This window comes from Chiloscyllium plagiosum, chromosome 19 (assembly GCF_004010195.1).
Source record: "Chiloscyllium plagiosum isolate BGI_BamShark_2017 chromosome 19, ASM401019v2, whole genome shotgun sequence".
NCBI lineage: Eukaryota > Metazoa > Chordata > Chondrichthyes > Orectolobiformes > Hemiscylliidae > Chiloscyllium > Chiloscyllium plagiosum.
The window spans coordinates 26,809,802-26,832,102 of NC_057728.1; the positions used below are offsets into that span (position 1 = coordinate 26,809,802).

At 40.8% G+C, this 22,301-nt stretch overlaps 1 protein-coding gene across 1 annotated transcript in view; it reads left to right on the forward strand.

Annotated features, from left to right (window-relative positions):
* The window catches only part of LOC122559428 (beta-1,4-N-acetylgalactosaminyltransferase 3-like), a 211,485-nt gene that overhangs the window by 121,551 nt on the left and 67,633 nt on the right, over positions 1-22,301 (forward strand). Inside the window, exons 4-7 of the mRNA XM_043708875.1 lie at positions 2,476-2,571; positions 4,508-4,598; positions 11,705-11,805; positions 13,723-13,790. Coding sequence (XP_043564810.1) covers positions 2,476-2,571; positions 4,508-4,598; positions 11,705-11,805; positions 13,723-13,790 — 356 coding nt within the window. The remainder of the gene's footprint in view (positions 1-2,475; positions 2,572-4,507; positions 4,599-11,704; positions 11,806-13,722; positions 13,791-22,301) is intronic.

Below are 22,301 nucleotides of genomic sequence, written 5' to 3' on the forward strand. Positions count from 1 at the left end.
GAACTAGAGGGCATAGGTTTAGGATGAGAGGGGAAAGATATAAAAGAGACCTACGGGGCAACTTTTTCACACAGAGGGTGGTACGTGTATGGAATGAGCTGCCAGAGGAAGTGGTGGAGGCTGGTACAATTGCAGCATTTAAGAGGCATTTGGATGGATATATGAATAGGAAGGGTTTGGAGAGATATGGGCCAAGTGCTGGCAGGTGGGACTAGATTGGGTTGGGATATCTGGTTGGCATGGACGGGTTGGACCGAAGGGTCTGTTTCCATGCTGTACATCTCTATGACTCTATCTGGTTAGTGTTATACCTGACACATAGGAAGATGGTTGTGGTTGTTGGAGGTTAGTCATCTCAGCTCCAGGACATCTCTGTAGGAATTGCTCAGGATAGTGTCCTAGGCCCAACCATCTTTAGCTGCTTCATCAATGACCTTCCGTCCATCATAAGGTCAGAAGTAGGGGTGTTTGCGGATGATTGCATAATGTTCAGGAACATTCTTGACTTCTCAGATGCTGAAGCAGTCTGTGTCCAAATGCAACAAGATCTGGGCAATATCCAGGCTTGCACTGACAAGTAACACATAACATTCGCACCATGAAAATATCAGGCTATGACCATCACCAATAAGAGACAAACTAACCACTGCCCCTTGACATTCAATGGTGTTACCATCACTGAATCCCCCAATATCAACATCTTTAGAGTTATATTGATCAGAAACGCAAATGGATTCACCACATAAACACAGTGGCTACAAGAGCAGGTCAGAGGCTAGGAATACTGCAGCGAATAACTCTCCTTATGACTCTTAAAAGCCTGTCCACCATCTACAAACAGCAAGTCAGGAGTGTGATGGAATACTGCCTATTTGCCTGGATGGGTGCAGCCCCAACAACACGCAAGTGGCTTGATACCATTCAGGACAAATCAGGCCACATGAATGACATTGAACTGGCTGCACCACTGGCACTCAGTAGCAGCAGTGTGTACTATCTAAAAATTCACCAAAGATCCTCACACAGCACCTTCCAAACCTATGACTGCTTCCATCTGGAAGGACAAGGGCAGCAAATATATGGGAGCATCACTACCTTGAAGTTCCCCTCCAAGCTGCTCACCATCCTGACTTGGTTCCTTCACCGTTGCTGGGTCAAAATCCTGGAATTCTCTCCCTCATTGCATTGTGGGTCAACCCACAGCAGGTGGACTGCAGCCATGTAAGAAGGCAGCTCACCACCAGCTTCTCAAGTGCAACTAGGGACGGGCAATAAATGCTGGCCAGCCAGCGGCACCCACATCCCATAGAATGAGAAAAAAAGAAATCCCAAGATCCAGATTTACGTCTACCAAAGAGCTTATGCTCGAAATGTCAGCTCACCTGCTCCTCGGCTGCTGCCTGACCTGCTGTGCTTTTCCAGCAATGCACTTTTTGACTCTGAACTCCAGCGTCTGTAGTTTTCACTTTCTCCTTTCTGATGACCCCACTGAGTTGAAGAATACTTTGCAAGACAGATCATAGGTATAAATTCATTAAGTTATTTTGTTCTGCGTATTGATAAGCAATGTTTTGTTCACTAACAGGTATTGGAAATCTGCTTATATTTTTGGGGATTTTCCAGGATGCTCAATGTGCGCAGTAGAGATGTTCATGAGTACCTTTATATGAAAAATCAAGAAACATAGAATCCCTACAGTGTGGAACCAGGCCCATCAAATTCACACCAACCCTCCCAGACCTACCCCATCCTTATAATAGCTAACTCACTTAGCCTGCATACCCCTGGACACTATAGGCAATCTAGCATGGTCAATCTACCTAAGCTGCACATCTTTAGAGTGTAGGAGGAAACCAGAGCACCTGGCTGAAACCCATGCAGATATGGGGAGAATGTGCAAACTCCACACCGAGTTACCCAAAGCTGGAATTGAACGTGGGTCACTGCCGCTGTGAGGCAGCAGTACTAACCACTGAGCCACCATGCCACCCAAGACCATTGCATAGGCTAGGTTCCTGGTAATAGATATTATTTCCCATTCTAACCCAGCAGCTCTGACTTTATTTGCTTTCTCTCAATCACTGGTCCTGCCCCCTCCAAGCACATCTCATCCACAAGCTGCACCACATGCTGTCAAAAACTACTTCATAAAGATCTACTCAGCTAACTTGCTTTCCACATCCCCAGCTAAATGACCACAGCAGGTTTTAAACTATCAACTGAAAATTCTGACCATCTCTTCCTTTGTCACCACAAAACCCCTATAATTGACTGCCTCATTTCCAATTTGCCTTCTTTTAAAAGTGGTTGCGGTTTGACTCTATGATATTCTCTCAGGATTGTTGTTCAAGCCTATCCAATTTTCAGGCCCCTTCAGGCTCTCCTGAATGTATGCTACTTAGATCAAGTTAATGAGAATATAGGAACATTCTACTCTGCACTAATCAGTACACTTAATTTGTCTCTTTTATGCAGTTCATGGGACAAGCAAATTTGCACATATTTGAAGACTGGTGTGGCGGTTCTGTTGATCAGCTCAGGAAAAATATTCATTTCCCTCTCTTTCCACATGTGAGTATCTACTGTACCTAAGCAAGTATGAAAATGTTGGGAGCAATATTGTATTTGCAGTCAGATGGAATTATTGAAATCCTTTCAAATTATTTGTTGTTTGCTGCAACTTCCCTTTTGACACTTTGTTGATACCAGTAACGTCTTAACTCTCGAACCAGTGGTCTTGAATCACTTGTAAGGATAAGAAACATTTTCAGAATCACCATGTTACATCAAAGGATACTGAAGTCATTTTGTATCAATGCAACATTGTCAGAAAAAAAGCTTTTATGCAGGTAAGGATTATATCAATATCCAACAACTTCCCATTTGCTTGGATGAATGCAGCCCAACAACATAAATGATGGGCGACTTCTCCAGGTCAAAGCAATGTTCTTAATCACCGTTATACTGTTTCTGGGATTCAACTCTAAATTCATTTCTGGCAATTCTTTTCTGATGTGGGATCAGGGTGCAGGTATCCTGTCTGGAGTTAGCCCTCCCACCTTTTGACCACTCCATTCAGAGTGTGGTCAGCTTGAGGAACTGCAGCCCGAGTCAAGTCCCTTCTGTGTGTAAATATAGTTCACAACACCATATTATAATACACTCCAGCATATTCATTCTCTGAACCGTGAGATAGAATCCCTGCAGTTTCTAGAAACAGGCCATATGGTCAAGCAAGTCCACACCAGCCTACTCCACAGAGCATCCCACCCAGACCCTTTCCCTACAACCCTGAATTTCCCACAGCTAATTCACCAAGCCTGCACACTACAGGCAATTTAATATGATCAATCCACCTAACCTGCCCATTGGACTGTGGGAGGAAACTGGAGGACCCAGTGGAAACCCATACAGACACAGAAAGAACATACAAAATCCATGCAGAAAATTGCTTGAGGGTGGAATCAAACCCAGGACCCTGGTGCTATGAGGGAGCAGTGCTAGCTACTAAGCCAACAGGCCACCCTTGATCCTAGAAAGAATATTATGCCACATAAACAACAAAGCTTGCTGCTAAACCTTTCTTTATTTGACAGTATGAACTTTATGAAGTAGCATAACATTTCAATAAAAAAGTTAATTCATAGTGGTGAAAAGATTATTTGTTCATTCAAAGCATAGCTAAAACTTACCAAAGTTTTGTATCTGACGTTTTAAGCAATTCCAAAGTATGCATCTCTACAGTCTGGTCTGGCACATATTCCAGGCATTTATTACCTATTATACGAGATTTGATTTCTGATACCTGATTTCAATTTTCATGCTAAAGATTGGAAAATTCCATTTTGCAGAATGATAGAATAATTACAGCACTGAAGATGACCATTCGGCACATCTTGTCCCTGCCAGCTCTCTGGAAGAACAACATTCCTCTTCCATCTCCACCACAATTTCCTAGTAGTTTTGCAGTTTTCTTTGCTTCAGGTTTGATCCACTATTCCTTTGAAGATCTGAACTGAATCTGCGACAGTCACTTGATTGAGTGGCCTCTCTTCCTATGTAACCAAGAGTGTGGGTGAAAAAGAATAAAGCCAAAAAAAATTAACAAACTGAACATCAAAACCATCTAAATAGGTGTTTGTTTGGGGTGGTGAGGAAAATACTAATCCCTTGGAAATGCAAACACTTTTTTATTGCCTTGAATTGCTTGCCTGTATTAATTCTAGGTTGACAATTGAGGAAATTAAGTCAAGATTGATTAAATTCATAGTTATTGTCCTTTCAGTACATAGAGAAATGTGGAAGTATTTAGTGCAGTATAGATCTAGCTGTCATTTGACAAGTACTATGCTGGCAATACTGACTCACACAGACCACTTTACCTGATTAATATTGCATTCTTGTAAACACCAAAAGAGGACTAATCTTCTACAGTTGTAAATGGGAAGAAATTAAAATGAGTTTGATTTGGTTCCTGATCTCACTGAATTTAATGATATTGTTATAGACACGGACTGTGGTCAAGAAGTTGGCGGTGGCACCAAGCTGGACCAACTATGGGCTCAGAATATTCGGCTATATCCATCCCTATGCAGATGGTGAGTCAGTTTCTCTTTCTAGCTTTGTTACTTTTCAACTTATCATCGTCGTCATAACAACCTTATTTCCTGAATTCAGCATTAATTGAACATTATATGTGAACTGCTGTGGTACTTGCAAGGGACAAGACGTGAATTGCTTTTAAATGAAAGAAAGCAGGCGGACCAGTTTGTTCTACCTTTAATCCGGGCACCATAACAAGTCTTTGATTCTGTAATATTGTGCTTCTTAGCTGTCACATTAACAATGCAGCAAGAACACCCTGCTGTAAGATAGTCTGCTTGCGGTAACTTTGTGCGTCCATTCTGAGTGTCACAACAACACAAAGCTCTTAACTTGTAGGTATTGAAATCTTCTAACCTGTAAGGCAAGTGTTGCTTGGAACCAGAGCAATTGTGGAAAGGTGGAGTGAGAGAGAAGCAAACACAGAAACCTCTAGTGAATCTCCCATGCAGGACTTGACTTTCAGCAAATATACCTGCTTTGTGAAATGCTGTTGAGAAATTGCAGCTAACGTTGTATCCTTATTTGGTTGATCAGGATATGTTCAGGTAATAACATGACTGGAGAGGAGAAAATGAACAACATCAGTTTCAAGGGCAAGGGAATCTTTCTATTTTTATGCATAAACATGTGCTAATAAGAATATTTGAGTTTCCAGTATCTCACGCACATGTCTGACTTTAAATGAAGTTTTATTATTTTTATCCTTTTGGGCCTGCATTGAAATCAAAAGTGTACATGATTCGTGAATATGTTCTAAGTATAATCCTTTTAAATTGTTTAACTTATTTAGTGGTTTACCATTAAGCAATCCTTTAATCATTGGGTTAATCTGTCAGTCTGAACTGAATTGAAATGAGAGTGAGACAAATCAACATGATACTAAAACCTCTGTTTTTAACTCTTAAGCTGAAAGAACGGAAGATTTCATGCTCCCAAACAGATGGTTTCCCCTGTTATTACGAGCAATATAATTTAAGGTGCAGAATGGCAAACCATAGAAGGGAAATGTCAATTAACATAAAATTATTTCCAGTTAATTAAGGCCGAGTACTATTGTCAAAAATGTTTTGTTCAGGCGTCTTCATTATAACCTTTGTGACCATGTTGATTTATAGAGACATCTCTTAAACAGGCAGTTCTTTGAGAGACATTGCTGGCAAAGAATCGTTGCTGTGTTTGTCTGTATACGAAGAGGCACTGCACTTCAAAAGGAAAGTAATTCATTGCATGAAAGGTAGTGAGACAATACAAAGTGCTTCTTTTAATCCTTCACTTAACTAAATTGCTAACAGTCTGCTGCTTCCATGCCACACAAAAAAACCCAAAGATCCCTGAAATGATTAAAGTGAGCCCTCCCATATATATTCAGGAACAGCCAATAATCCCCTCAGTTAATCCTTGACTGATCTGTACGAGCTCCTGTCTCTGGTATCTCTACAGTCAAATGTTAAATAATTTTGAGCAGTCTTGATATGTTTGTTTGCAGTTGAATCTACAAAATGTGCCAGTAGTTCACTGGATGTTGGTCTTTCTACTCAGTGATATTTTGGAAGCGACTGAAGTTAATGAATTGACTGACATTAATCCTCTCATTATTGATACAATTTCCTTGCTAGATTCTTTCATGCTGACAATGATTAAAGTATTAAAGCATTTTCCTTCCTGATACAGCAGAAAAGAATATCTCCCCTCTCAAAACGTGCTTCATTCTTTTCTATCTATAGGTGCTTAAAGGAAGGAAGAGCTAACATAGTACCTTATCATGTTCTAATTGGATCTCAAACCAACAGATGACCAGGAGTTCCCATTTGTGGTTTCTTCTTACAAAGACAAATGCAGCAACCTTATACCAACGTGGTTCCAAAAACAATAAAATAATAAGTGACTAGTCTGTATTTGATTTAACATATCTTCCAAAAAATGATACTTCCTCCAATGTAGCCCCCACCTTAATACTGCACTGAAATGTTAGCCCAAGTTAAATGCTCAAAATAGGGTCTGAATATACAATTGTTTAGTTCACAAATGTCAATTGATCTAAGATGACACTCCAGTAACAAACTCAATTTAGTAAGACAAACATTAGAAAAATATAACCTTGGTCCTGATCACCTTTTGCAAAAGAAGATTAAATACATGGCATTTTACGTTAGCGCTTCAAGGTGTTTTATTGCACAATTATAGAATGTAGGTTAGTGTCTATGATTTATTACACAAAGAGTTGCAGTCACTGCTCTGCCCGAGGAATGAGAACTAGATACTTGTCTATCGCAAGAGGAAGGAAATATTTGCAGTTGAGATGGATTATTTTTACAATACTTGCTCAGTATTAGCAGAAAGTGGGCATAATCAGAGGCTTAGACAGAAGTTCTTTGACTTCCATCTCAGCAGGGTTTATAAAATGTGTTTCTAGGTTGTGGGCATTGTTGCATTATTGCTTATCCCTAATTGTCATGAAGAAAATGGTGATGAATTATCTTCTTGAACTTCTGTGGTCCATGCAACATAGGGAAACCTACAGAGGTCCAGGATTTGACTAAGTAACAGTGAAGAACCCTGAGAGAAAAAAAAATAAACTACACTAAAAAAAAAATGTGCTTCAGGAAGGACTCTGTGCACTTTTTGTTGTAATATTGAGACTACAGACCACAATATTCGTATGACAGTCATACTGTTTGGTGTAATCAGAGATCTGAGCTCAGATTTTTCAGGGAAATGTCTACTTTTGCAACTTCCAACTGCACACCTGACCAGTGCATGACTTTGGTTGGAACTTCAATATTCTTTTACAGATTTCAAATTTGCAGTGCAGTCTGAGAATGATGTTGGAGTGTGACTGGAAGATGCATTCGGAGGCACGCTGTCAGAAGTCCATTTCAGTTCTCCAACAGAGAAGCCCAGCTCTTAACATTATCAAAAGGCTCCCTAAACCTCACCCAGCAACCCACACCACTCCATTCCTGCTCAGGTCTGTCATGTCATCCCATGCCAATTCGGATCTCCATGCCACACCTATTCCAGCTCAGAGCCTCAACCCAAGTCAAGCCCCTGTCAGAGCTCTCATGCCATTTTCATTACCCATGAATCTGCCAGGTCACTTCATATCTGTTCAGTTTTCCCCATACTCTATTTACCTTTATCATCTCCCTGTCCTCTCAGGTTTACCCATTCTACCACTATGCCATATCAAATGATTCATTCCCCTCCCTGATTCCAAGTATCCATCACAGTCACTCACCCAATATGCATTCGGTACTCTGTTATTATAGTCTCACAAAGCTGACAGTCACTCACTTGAACCATTGTGTGAACAGCCCTGTAAAGTTTGCATCTCGATCAAGCCGTAATATTATTTTATTTCCTACAGCCTGAAACTGAAAGAACAGAATGTCAGTCAATTGAATGGAAGGAGCTGGGAAAGATATATAGAGTCATAATATCATACAGCATGGAAACAGACCCTTCGGTCCATGCTGACTGTGTTGCCAAAATAAAGTCGTCCCATTAGACCAACTTTCCATTTGGGACCTTGTCAATGGCCTTACTGAAGTCCATGTAAACTATGTCAACTGAACTACCCTTTTTAATATATTTGGTCCATATCTTTTCAAACCCTTCCTATTCATGAACTTATCCAAATGTCATTTAAATGTTGTAATTGTACCTGCATCCTCTGGCAGTTCATTCCACGAACCAATCTCTATGTAAAAAAAGATGCTGCTCATGTCCTTTTTAAATCTTTCTCCTCTCACCTTAAAACATGTGCTCCCTAGTTTTGAACTCCCTCACCCTGGGGAAAAGATCCTTGTCATTTACCTTATCTATACCCCTCATGATTTTATAACCCCCAATAAGGTTACCCTTCAGCCTCCTACACTCCAGTGAAGAAAGGCCCAGGCTATTTTTATATCTCAAATGCTTGATTTCCAGCAACATCCTGATAAAATCTTTTCTCAACCGTCTCTTTCATTTAATAGGGCAACCAGAACTGATTTACTTTACAATCAGAGTAGTCTGTATATTTAATTCCTTGTACCAAACATGGTTAGAGCTTATCAACACATTCTTCCACATTCTTGAATGCATTATGGCACTTCCTTCAATAAAAATTATACTCTAATCCGTTTCAATATTGAGAGATAGTGTTTAACTTATCTTTGCAGAACAGAGCCCTCTGATGAATCCCTGCTTTGAAAACTCATCTACACTATCTTACAGTATCTAATAGTGGCACTTAAAACTGTAGGATTATTTTCCACTTTTTTCCTGAATGTTCCAATCTCTTGGCAGCATTCTCCAAGTGGTCACAGACCCTACAAGGAGATGCGTTTTTTTGAAAACTGCTTCCAAAACCAACACCAACACACAAAGATTGTGTGTGAGGCAGGGGCAATCCAGTTTTCTTCTGGCCTTCACAAAGGATATCTCAACTTCAACAGAAGATCTTATCAACTTGTAAAAAAAGCCAAATGAAACTGGTATGGGGGCAGGGTGGCAGATGGAAATTAATGTCTGAGCAATTTTCAGCTTCATTGTTAAATGAAAGTGTGGCCTCTGTTCTCTGCAAAATCAGTCAGAGGGATAACGGAGGTGTGCTTGACCACAAGAGAGTGACCTTGTGCTGTGAGTCTATGTTTATGGCTAGCATTTAATACCCCTCATTATGCCAGGTTTGGATATGAGGGGCAATTAATTTGAAGGGTATTCAGGGTCGTAACTCCAGTGCCTTCCTACCCCACCCAGTTTGGTCCAGAGTAGGAAGGCACACAGACAGCCTACCTGCACTGATGATACTTCAGACCAATAAATGAACAGGTCATGCCCAAGGAAAAGCTGCTGTCATTGGTATTCCAATGGAAGGTAGGAGGGTCACCTTGTGGATAGCTTGAAATACACATCCCATGAGATTGCTTCCTGTGAAAGGGTTGGCAAATCTCTCAAGCAAATGTGAAGTTCTTTATTTTCTGAGATCCTTACACACTTGATGCAACTGCAGCATGCCAACTTCCGTGGACAAGCAACCGAATTTTATTAAGCACAACACAGTACAAACTTTCTGGAGGGCTTGCAGAGTTGTGTCAAAGCTCTCTCCAAACACAGGAAACAGTCCTTCTTTTATACAAAATCTTTACATCACAGTTAGTAATGCCCACAAGACAACTCCCAGCCATTCCCCCAGTCACATGCCACTCAAGACAGAATGCAGTGACCACCCCACCCCCAGAAACAAGGTGATGCAAATCATCCCTTAATGGTCAAATCTGTTGCAGATTGTTTTTTGTAACTAGAGGGGCATAGTCAACTTCCAACTGTAATGTTCTTATTGTTTTCTGAATAGGAGATGAAAATGTAAATAGTAGGAGATGACAATGTAAATGGCTTCTAAATGGCAAGGAAATGGGCATGTAAATGGCTCTGAATAATAGGAGGTGATAATGTAATTTCTGTAAGTCAGAGGCATCCCACCCTAGTCTCGGGGCATCCAGTTTCCTGCAGGTCAGCAGAGCAAGTTAACTCTTTAATATCACACAATGACACTCAGAATTGATCAAGGAGTCCAGCACTGAGAAGCAGGTGAAGGATGGGGTAGGTGGCTATGGGTGGTGGTACGCGACACTGTCTCACTGTCCTTGCTGCCAACTACCTCTCTTGACCCATGATTCCCATCCTGCAACCTTCAACCTGCCCACAAACACCGAAGACATGGGGGCCCCTGTTGATCTTAGGTCTCTGATCAGGGCATTATCAGAAGCTGGCACTGCTCCCAGGAACACTGACATCCACGTAGAGCATCTTCCCATTGACTAACCAGCAGCTGTCATAATGGTGGCTTTGGCATTGCTGGGGCTCCTTGATCAATAGGGCAGCTAATGCTGCATGTTTAAGTGCCTGACGGCCAAAGGCAAGAACATCTATCAGTTCTCCTGCCAATGCGTCCAGTTGTAATAATTACATTCTGCCCTCTGTGTGGATGTGAGGTAAGGATAGAATTTGATTAATTGCAATAATTTTCTGTTTTCACTAAAAAACACTTACCAAGTTCAATGCCCATTCATAAATAGTGACTAATTTACTGAGGTGCTAGGGAGTCCAAGAATGGTTATAGCACAGGAGATGGAGGCCATGTGGCCTTGTCATATCCATACTCAGTGCAAGAGCAAATAACATAGAACCGCTCCCCTATCTTTTCACTGTAGTTCTGCACATTAACAGGCAGGGGGCGTTTCCATACATCTGCTGCCCTTGACCTTCTAGGTCAAAGAATTTGGGAAGTGCTGTCAAAGGATCCTTGGGTGCTTACTGCAGTGCAGCTCATAGAAAGTCCAAGAAGCTGCCACTGTGTCTTGATAGTGGAGGGAGTGTATGCTGACACTGATGGTGATGAATGTGTCGAGAGTGCAGTGCTGGAAAAGCACAGCAGGTCAGACAGCATCCAAGAGCAGGAGAATTGACGTTTCAGGCAAAAGCCCTTCATCCTTCTCAACTCTAATCTCCAGCATCTGCAGTCCTCACCTTCGCCTGATGGTGATGAATGTTGTACCAATCAAATGGTTCATTTGTCAAGCCCATCCAGCCTCTTAAATATTGTTGGAGCCGCACTCATCCAGGCAAGATCAGAATACTCTATCACATTCCTGCTGTGTAGACATTGGTTGGGCCTTAAGGTGTAAAGAAGTGAATTACTCACCACAGAAAGTTTGGCCTCTGATTTTCTCATGTAGCTCCATTATTTATATGGCTGGTCCAGCTCAGTTTCTAGTCAGTAGTAACCTCCTGAGTGTCAATAGTGAAGGGATTTAGTGATGGTAAAGCTGTTAAACATTAAGGGAAAATTCTCTGTTGTTGGAGACAGTTGTTGCCAGGTACTTGTGTGGCACAAATGTTTATCATACCTTCTTTATTTTTGTAATCTATGCACCATCTTATAAAGCCTTGGATCATTTATGTTTTATTAACTGCTCTCTTGGTCTGTCCTGTAACTTTCAGAGGTCAATGTGCTGAAATTGATTCTGCCCAAAAGTTTTTAAGATTGGTGGGGAACCAATCTAGGGTCAGTTGGTGTTTCCAGAAAAGTAATTAACTATCTTGCTATCTTTAGGTGCATTCCAGTTTGCAGTGGCCTCTGATGATAATTCCGAATTCTGGCTGAGTACAGATGAGAGTCCTTCAAATCTCACACTTCTGGCGAAAGTTGGAAAGGTACAGTATCACTGTTTTCCAAAGCCTGCCCACATTAAACATTTGTTTCACCCTACCTGCAGAAAGAAATTGAGCTGTATCATTTTAGTCATATTGGTTCCTTAATGGTCTGTGCATTTTACAGCCAGAAATCCTGGGGATGTGTTGATAAAATAATATCAGAGAGCAGCATCACAACATGGTTTATTCTGTGAACAGCACTGGAGATGATAAACACTTTGTTTTTCACAAAATGATGTTAGTGTGTTCACTGTGATAAAAACATTGTGAGAAAACTACAATGTAGTAAAATAATTACAGAATAATTCATTTGCAAAAGAAATCATGTTTCTTATAAAACACAAATGCCAGCACAGAGGGAAAATATGGACTTCTTTCACTCACACACACATTAGTGCAAACTAACCACAACAACGACATTAGGAACACCATTGTCTACCTTTATGCAGTGAAAATAATGCTCATGCTTGATCTGATCTGCCCTTAGTTTTTTTTTAATCCAAGTTAATGCTGACCCTCCAATTACATATCTCTTCATTTCATTACATGACCCTTTGTACGGTACTTTGTCAAGTATATCTTAAAATCCAGATAGTAAACTTCCAGTTCATTAACCTTCTCTATTACTTTATTGGTGGTGAATCGGATGTATTGATATCCATCTTGCATTGTGGGAGTCACAAGTGGTGCTAAGAGTTCATGGAAGATCTGAGCAGAAGGATGAGAGATGACGAAAAAGAACTGTTATTCTGGGCAGTATCTAACATTTATTCACAGTAAATGAAGACAACAGTTGTATGTTGTAACTTTATTTTTTAGCCCAATATTAGAGCTGGAAGGGAAAGCAAAGGAGTTGGGCAACATCTGATAAATTCACTGCTAAAACCGATATTGGAAGCAAAGTATTCTTTGTTAAATACAACCAGGAAGATCTAATGAGATCCTCCCATCAGCAAACTGGGAGTTATAAGTTGATTTGACCTCCCATATGCACCTAAATTATCCAAACTGTGCAGTTCATGATTGAAATTCAAGAAATTCTGACAGTCTTTATTATCTTTTATGTGAAGAGTAACCGGAATGCAAAGTACTGGACTAATGGTAAGATTCTTGGTGGTGTAGATGGGCAGAGAGATCTCGGTGTCCATGTACACAGATCCTTAAAAGTTGCCATCCAGGTTGACAGGGTTGTTAAGAAGGCATACAGTGTTTTAGCTTTTATTAATAGATAGATCGAGTTCCGGAACCATGAGGTTATGCTGCAGATGTACAAAATTCTGGTGCGGCTGCACTTGGAGTATTGTGTACAGTTCTGGTCACCGCATTATAAGAAGGATGTGGAAGCTTTGGAAAGCATGCAAAGGAGATTTACTAGGATGTTGCCTGGTATGGAGGGAAGGTCTTACGAGGAAAGGCTGAGGGGACTTGAGGCTGTTTTCGTTAGAGAGAAGAAGGTTGAGAGGTGACTTAATAGAGACACATAAGATAATCAGAGGGTTAGATAGGGTGGACAGGGAGAGCCTTTTTCCAAGTATGGTGATGGCAAGTACGAGGGGGCATCACTTTAAATTGAGGGGTGATAGATTTGGGACAGATGTCAGAGGTAGTTTCTTTGCTCAGAGAGTAGTAAGGGTAATGAATGCTGTGCCTATAATGGTAGTAGATTCGCCAACTTTAAGTACATTTAAGTCGTCATTGGACAAGCATATGGACGTACATGGAATAGTGTAGGTTAAATGGGCTTCAGATTGGTACGACAGGTCGGCGCAACATCGAGGGCCGAAGGACCTGTACTGAGTAGTTATGTTCTATGAGATTTTATTTTTAATGAAACAAAAATTGCATACACTAGTATCCCATTTACATTGAAGCAATATACCTGCAAGCAAGATAACTTTCTCTTTTTTTTTAACATAGACTGGTAAGGAATGGACAGCCCCTGGAGAATTTGGAAAGTTTCAAAGTCAAGTCTCCAAGCCCACACAGTAGGTATATGTAATTCAAATGGCTGAACAATTTCTCTCCTATGGTTTCTGTATAAGAAAAGTTATCTTTGAAAACATGATAGTGAACTACTTTCGCAGATGCTGCCCAGGGCTGTTGTCCTTTCACAGACTGCAATTGCTTTTTATGATCATGAAGGTTAAGAGGTATAGTTAGTAAGTTTGCAGATGACACCAAAATTGGAGGTGTAGTGGACAGTGAAGAAGGTTACCTCAGATTAAAACAGGATCTTGATCTGATTGGCCAACGGGCTCAGAAGTGTTAGATGGAGTTGAATTTAGATAAGTGTGAGATGCTGCATTTTGGGAAAACAAATCTTAACAGGACTTATACGCATAATGATAAGGTCCTAGGTAGTGTTGCTGAACAAAGAGACCTTAGAGTGCAGGTTCATAGCTCCTTGAAAGTAAAGTCGCAGGTAGATATGATAGTGAAGAAGGCATTTGATATGCTTTCCTTGACTGGTCAGAATATTGTGTACAGGAGTTGGGAGGTCATGTTGTGGCTGTACAGGACATTGGTTAGGACATTGTTGGAATATTGCATGCAATTCTGGTCTCCTTCCTATCGGAAAGATGTTGTGAAACTTGAAAAGGTTCAGAAAAGATTTACAAGGATGTTGCCAGGGTTGGAGGATTTGAGCCAAAGGGAGAGGTTGAATAGGCTGGGGCTGTTTTCCCTGGAGCATCGGAGGCTGAGGGGTGACCTTAGAACATAGAACAATATAACACAGAACATGCCCTTCGGCCCACGATGTTGTGCCGAACATTTGTCTTAGCTTAAGCACCCATTCATGTACCTATCCAATTGCCACTTAAAGGTCGCCAATGATTCTGACTCTGCCACTCCCACAGGCAGCGCATTCCATGCCCCCACCACTCTCTGGGTAAAAAACCTACCCCTGACATCCCCCCTATACCTTCCACCCTTCACCTTAAATTTAACATCACTTCATGACTCTTGAATTCAATCCCTCTGCTAATGAACGCTAATACACCATAGGCCTTCTTACAAGCTCTCTCCACCTGAGTGGCAACTTTCAAAGAGCTATGCACATAGACCCCAAGAACCCTCTGTTCCTCCACCTTACTAAGAACCCTACCGTTAACCCTGTATTCCGCATTCTTATTTGTCCTTCCAAAATGGACAACCTCACTTGACAGGGTTGAACTCTATCTGCCACTCCTCAGCCCAGCTCTGCAGCCAACAACAGCCTTCCTCACTATCCACAACTCCACCAATCTTTGTATCATCTGCAAATTTACTGACCCCCCCTTCGACTCCCTCATCTAAGTCATTAATAAAAATTACAAACAGCAGAGGACCCAGAACTGATCCCTGCGGAACTCCACTTGTAACTGGGCTCCAGGCTGAATATTTATCATCTACCACCACTCTCTGACTTCGACCGGTTAGCCAGTTTTCTATCCAACTGGCTAAATTTCCCTCTATCCCATGCCTCCTGACTTTCCGCATAAACCTACCATGGGGCACCTTATCAAATGCCTTACTAAAGTCCATGTACACTACATCCACTGCTCTACCCTTATCCACATACTTGGTCACCTCCTCAAAGAATTCAATAAGACTTGTAAGGCAAGACCTACCCTTCACAAATCCGTGCTGGCTGTCCCTAATCAAGCACTGTCTTTCCAGATACTCATAAATCCTATCCCTCAGTACCCTTTCCATTACTTTGCCTACCACTGAAGTAAAACTAACTGGCCTGTAATTTCTGGGGTTATCCCTATTCCCTTTTTTGAACAGGTGCACAACATTCGCCACTCTCTAGTCCCCTGGTATCACCCCCGTTGACAGTGAAGACGAAAAGATCATTGCCAACGGCTCTGCAATTTCCTCTCTTGCTTCCCACATAATCCTAGGATATATCCTGTCAGGCCCGGGGGACTTGTCTAGCCTCAAGTTGTTCAAAATGCACAACACATCTTCCTTCCTAACAAGTATCTCTTCTAGCTTACCAGTCCGTTTCACACTCTCCTTTTCAACAATACGGTCCCTCTCATTTGTAAATACTGAAGAAAAGAACTCATTCAAGAGGTTTACAAAATCATGAGGGGCATGAATAGGATAAATAGACAAAGTCCTTTCTTTGGGGTGGGGGAATCCAGAACTAGAGGGCATAGGTTTGGGATGAGAGGGGGAAGTTATAAAAGAAACCTAAAGGGTAACTCTTTCACCAAGAGGGTGGTGCGTGTATGGAATGAGCTGCCAGAGGAAGTGATGGAGGCTTGTACAATTGCAACATTTAAAAGACATTTGGACGGGTAAATGAATAGGAAGGGTTTGGAGGGATATGGGCCAGGTGCTGGCAGGTGGGACTAGATTGAGTTGGGATATCTGGTCGGCATGGTTGGACCGAAGAGTCTGTTTCCATGCTGTACATCTCTATGACTCTAAGGTTGTATGGTTGATTGACCTTTGCTAGTACAGGTTATTTTATATTATTATCATTTTATAAGCTGTGGAAGACTTTTTTATTCACTAGTGGGATGTTCCATTGCTGGCTGGGCCAGCATTTATTGCTTGTCCCTAGAAAGGCTACCATTAGAATGATATGTAAAGATTGTTGGAATTGATGCTGAATAAAAGTGAATGAAATTTGTTTCTGACCCTTGAATGAAAATATATTATTCTTAATGAAGTCAATTTTCAGAAGTATTCTAAGCCTGAGAGCCCCAGTTACAATAGTTCAGTATGAGTGAGAGTACACAGAAGCCTGAACTGTAGTGATGACAGAAAGGGTCTCCAGTGTACTGTAAATGGTACAGGGCCCCAGATTCTGGTAGTTCTGTCACAAAATTCAGCGGCCACCACTCTTGGGGTGGGGGATGGAATATGTGCAGCTTACATATCCAGAAACTGATGGCAGGTACAAATGTAGTTGCCTTCAAAACAGACCTAAATAGCTCGAGTGGGTTCTTTAAAATCTAACTTGAGGGCTTTACACCTTTCAGGAGAATGTCTAAAGCTGAAAGGATTATTTGGAGAACCATTTTGGATTTGCCCAGAGACATCTTCACAATAGGCCATTTTACCTTTGGGATAGATCAACTGTCCTTTGGGAATCTTAAGGAGACATGCATGTACATAAAAGTTTATTAGAATCTCCTTGAAACTGTCAAGGCATTTTCATCTCCAGGTCCTCTTTTCATTATGGAATCATTCTGTAGTTCAAAAGAAAGTGTTTACTGTTTCAGTTTGTCTGTTGCCCGAAGCCTGCAGACTATCAATATAGCATTTGTATTGCATGGCTGATTTCACAACCTAGCAGTTGTCTATAGTTCAGTTTGATTGACAGCTCCAAATGGTTATGGGAACTTTGAAATGATGCTATGAGTGCCTTCATTTTAATAAGGAACTAAGAACTTTAATTAAATGCACGGTTTTATAAGGGATTAGTGCTTGAATTATTGTAAAAGTAGTGCATGGGTTTTTATGAATTGGCTATTTTTAAAAATAAGGAGATTTAGTACTTTATTTCACCTTAGCATTTGTCCTGAGGTCTGGGAGATAATGATGAATTGGCTTTAAAAATGGCAAGCAAATGGCAGGTAGGTGGATATAGCTTCCCATGAGTAGGCACACAGTTGATATTGGAGCTAAAAGGAACAATGGGTTTGGACAGAATGGCATGGTTAGCGTGAAATCAGGGGCTTTGGAGTTTTAAAAATTCATTCACGGGCCTTTACTGCCCATCCCTAATTGCCTAGGGGGCAGTTAAGAGTGAACCACATTGCTGTAGATCTGTAGACCAGATCAGGTAAGTATGGCAGTTTCCTTCCCTAAAGGAGATTAGTGAACTAGATGGGTTTTTCTGACAATTGACAATGGATTCATGGTCATCATTAGATTCTTGATACCGGATATTTATTGAATTCAAATTCCAACATCTACAATATGTTGTGAGGAAGAAGCATGGTGATTTCAGGAAGATTTGGGCATGCTTCATATCTGGGCAAGAACATGGCAGATGGAATGTAAAGTAGAAAAATCTGAGGTTATTCACTTTGGTAGGAAGATCTAAGAATATTTCGTAAATGGTAAGAAATTAGAAAGTGTAGGTGTGCAAAACGACCTAGATGTCCTTGTCAATATGTCACTGAAGGTAATACGCAGATTCAGCAAGCTGTTAGGGAGGCTAATGGCATGTTGGCCTTTATCAAAAGAGCATTTGAGTACAGGCCTGGTGAAGTCTTACTTTGAATAAATTCTTTGAATAAGAACTTGGTTAGACTACAACTGGAGTACTGTGTGACATTTTGGCCTCCTTAGCTCAGGAAAGATATTATAGCCGTAGAAGGAGTTCAACAAAGGTTCAGCAGACTTATTTCAGGATGGCATGTCCATCCTATGAAAAGAGATTGGATAAACTGCATTCTCTAGAGTTTTGAACAATAAGAGGTGTCTGTTATGAAAATGTGCAAAATTGGAAAAAAACTATATTTGAAAGACGATTCCCAGATACTCCAGTGCAGAAGCCTGACCTGCTTCAGTTTTCTTAACAGGTTTTGCCATAATTGGTCCTATTAACTTGAGCCATCTTTAGAGTTTTTGCTTATTTATTCATGGGATGTGGGGATCATTGTCCATTTCTAATTGCTCTTCTACAGATTGGCTACACTGTTCCCTTGAAGGTACATGGCTGCACACACGTGCAGTTGCTTTGATGTACTGTACATGGTGATCAGTGTTGGCATACCAATCTGGCACTGGCTTCCAGTTCCGGATGTCCCTGCCACACGCGGAGATCTGTGCAGCTGGTAAGAAAGTTAGAGGAAATGCTGATTGGCTGTCTAGGCTATTTCAGAGGGCAGTTAAGAGTCAACCACATTGCTATGGATCTGGAGTCAGGTGTAGGCAAGACTGGATAATGTCAGATTTCCTTCCCTAAAAGACACTAGTGACCCAAATAGGATTTTGTAACAGTTGCTAGTTTCGTGGTCACCATTACTGTGATGGTCTTGAAATTTTGTTAATTGTATGTAAATTATGCCAGCTGCTGTAGTGGGATTTGAATCCATGTTCTCAAAAATTCAGCCTGAATTACTATTCTAATGATAATACACCATCATCTCCCAAACCTTTGGTAATGATGTTTTTGCCTCTGTGTGGATGTGGTAGCAACCTTCTAATAACTAGATAATAGAGTGTAGTAATTTGATAAACTGATCCCTTGCAATCAAGATTAGAGTGGTCCTGGAAAAGTACAGCAGGTCAGGCAGCATCAGAGGAGCAGGAAAAATCGATGTTATGGGCAAAAGCCCTTCATCAGGGGCTGCTCCTCGGATGCTGCCTGACCTGCTGTGCTTTTCCAGCACCACTCTAATCTTGATTCTAATCTCTAGCATCTGCAGTACCCACTTCTGCCTGATCCCTGGCAATCTCCACTGCACTGAATTAGAGTGGCATTTATACTTGTCTATAGCAGTATCTGTTACTCTAAGCATTTTAATAATTATTCTTATTAGCTACCAAATATCAGCATACAGGCTTTATAAATATTCTGCCACTGAGATTACAGGATGTTACAACACTGAAATTGTTCATTTGACTTATCACAACTAAATAAGAGCATAAATTTTGACTTCGCTCTGACTCAGTATATTTTGGGATCAACTGTGCAGATTTCTGCAACAAGCACTAACTCTTGAGGACAACAGTCAGAATTTTTTCAGTCTATCAATGGTGGCTATCGATGCATCCAATAAACATTTCGGAACCATTTGCATGTCACAGGGAATTGAGTCTTTGGTGTAAGTCATCAAGAACAACTTGGTGTAAATCAGATCAACTTTAATGTTATTGGTCCATATAAGTAAACACACTAACATCTGTTGTTAACAGGAATATTGTTAAGTAAAAGATACAGGTGGAGGCTCCAACAATGATCTTAGCTGGGACTTCTAGGGATGGTTTGGAATTTAGATCACAAAACCATGATTATGCAAGGCACAAATGGTGAGGGGAATGAAGAAAATGGACCATGTAAAATGGTCAAGCTTAAAGTATGCTTGACAGAAGGAGTGATCACCAATTAATACAATTCTGTCTCTAGGTGATGATTGACAAAGGATCTGCTACTGGAAAATTAACATATCTGTCCATTCTGACTGACCTGTTAAGTGCTTTCTGCATTTGTTAGCTTTTATTCCAATTTTACAGCATCTTTTTAGGATTAAGAGCAACATCCTTCCAGTTTTGAAATTGTATTATGTAACCTGATTAGGTAGCGGCTAAGTGTTTAAAGTTGCTTAAGTGCAATTTGTAGCTAGTAGGCAAATAGCACTTTTTTCTGATTAGTTATTATACAGAGAGAAAAGAATTTGGTTTCACTTAAGAAAATCACGAGTTTCTCCAATAAATAGTTTTACTACAGCGTCTAAAAGCACTTAAGGTTGCTTTCAAATGGATTCTGTACAAGATTTTAGCAGTAATCAATGGCAAATGTAATTATGTGCTAAGTTAATCTAATGGCAGTATCTGTCTGCTATTTTCATTACTCTGTAATTCTGTGAGGCAGCACAACCTTAGCTCTTAAGAATTAGGTAATGCATGATAAATGAACTGTCAAAATGGTACGTTTATATGAAGTGATGTAACTAAAATTAGCACAAATGCTGATGTACAGAGTAAGCCAGTGTCTGTGCATATAAACATATTTCTGTTTTTATGTTCATTGCTAGAGAATGTGTTTGTACCTACACTCCTTGTCTGTGTTGTCATGTTTTTGAGGCTGTTTTCTGCTCCCAGGAGGAAAAGGATGGTCTGCTACTCTGGCACTGCAGATCAAAGAATGAGTCCAAAATAAAGACTGCAATAGCTGGAAAAACTCAACAGATCTGGCAACAACAGTGGAGAGAAAGCAGAGTCAATATTTTGAGTCCAGTGACCCTTCTTCAAAATTGAACATCTTCTTCTATATCATGTACCAGCCCCCTTCCACAAACATCTCACACCCAGTCAAGACATGGGCTGCTTTCAGCACAGCCAACCCACTATCATCTACTGATGGTTCCCATTATCAGCTTTTCTTTCTCCCAGGCTTACTATCTACTATCCCTTTCACTGCCTAACTATCGTTTTCTCTTTCTCTGGGCTTCATTTCCAACTTTATTCTCAATCCTTCTATCCCTGACCCCTTCCACCCCTGTCTTCAGCATACATAACACCTTATCCTAGATATTCTAGACACAGTTCTGAAGAAGGGACTGAAGATATTGACTCTGATTTCTGTCCTCAAATGCTGCCAGCCTTGCTGAGTTTCTCCAGCTATTTCAGTTTTTGTTTCAGATCTTCAGCATCTGTAGTTGTTTGTTTTATTTTAATATGAGTCCATTCTCTTCATGTGACTTTCTGCAACCACCCTGTATTACTGCAATGCCACTAATCATCACTAAAACCTCACCTTCATCCCGGTTAGGTCTCTCCAGTCATTCAAAATTCACCTTCTACTATCAGCAGTTCCTTCTCTCAGTCACCACACATGAGAATATCTTCCAAACAGAAGAAAAACGTAAAAGTAGACTAAGAAAGATATATAAAGAGGGAGTACAGACACATTCACCACCTTCCAACATTCACTTCCTTCACCATGAAGCACACAGTCAGTGCTATGCATCATCTACAGGATGTACTGCAGTAACTTACCAAGGCTCTTCGACAACACCTTCCCCCAAACCTGCAATCTTGCCTCGCTAGAAAGAGAAGAACAGTATTTATATAGGAACACTGCCACCTGTAAGCCCCGTTCATGCTCACACCAATCCTGGCTTGGAACCTGACCACTGCTCCTTCCCTGACACTGGGACAATATCCTGAAACTCCTTTTGTGGGTGCTGGGACTGCAGCAGTTCAGGAAGGTGGCTCACTGCCAGCATTTACAACCTGTTCCCATTTAATTAAAAAAAATGTATTTAGTATTCTTAAAAATAGCCTCCCTGCAGAAAATCATCATCTTCCCAGCAGAAAATCTCACATCTTCAGTAGCCATGTTTTGCTATTCTGTCCAGTTTGGCAGGAAGAACAGAAAAGCAGGATATTATTTGAACAGAGAGAAACTGCAGAATGCTGTAGAATAGAATGATCTGATTGTCATTGTCCATGATCATGAAAGGTTAGCATGCAACTACAGGCAATAGGAAGATGAAATGTTAATCTTCATTGAATAGGGGATGGCATATATCACCTAGAAGGAGGAGACCAACAATTGCAGACAATCCTGACTTGAAACTATATTGTAATTTCTTCCCTAACATTGGGTCAAAAGTCTGAAACCCTCACAGCACGGTTGGTATATCTGGACCACAACAGTTGAAGAAGGTGGTTCAGTTAGGAATGGTCAATCAATGCTGGCCTAGCCAGGAATGCTCTAATCCCCTGAAATATAATCGACATAAAATTTGGAATCTTCCTACAAGTATAAAAGGCTCACACTTAGAATACTGAGTAAATTGTTGGTTTCCTTAATTATA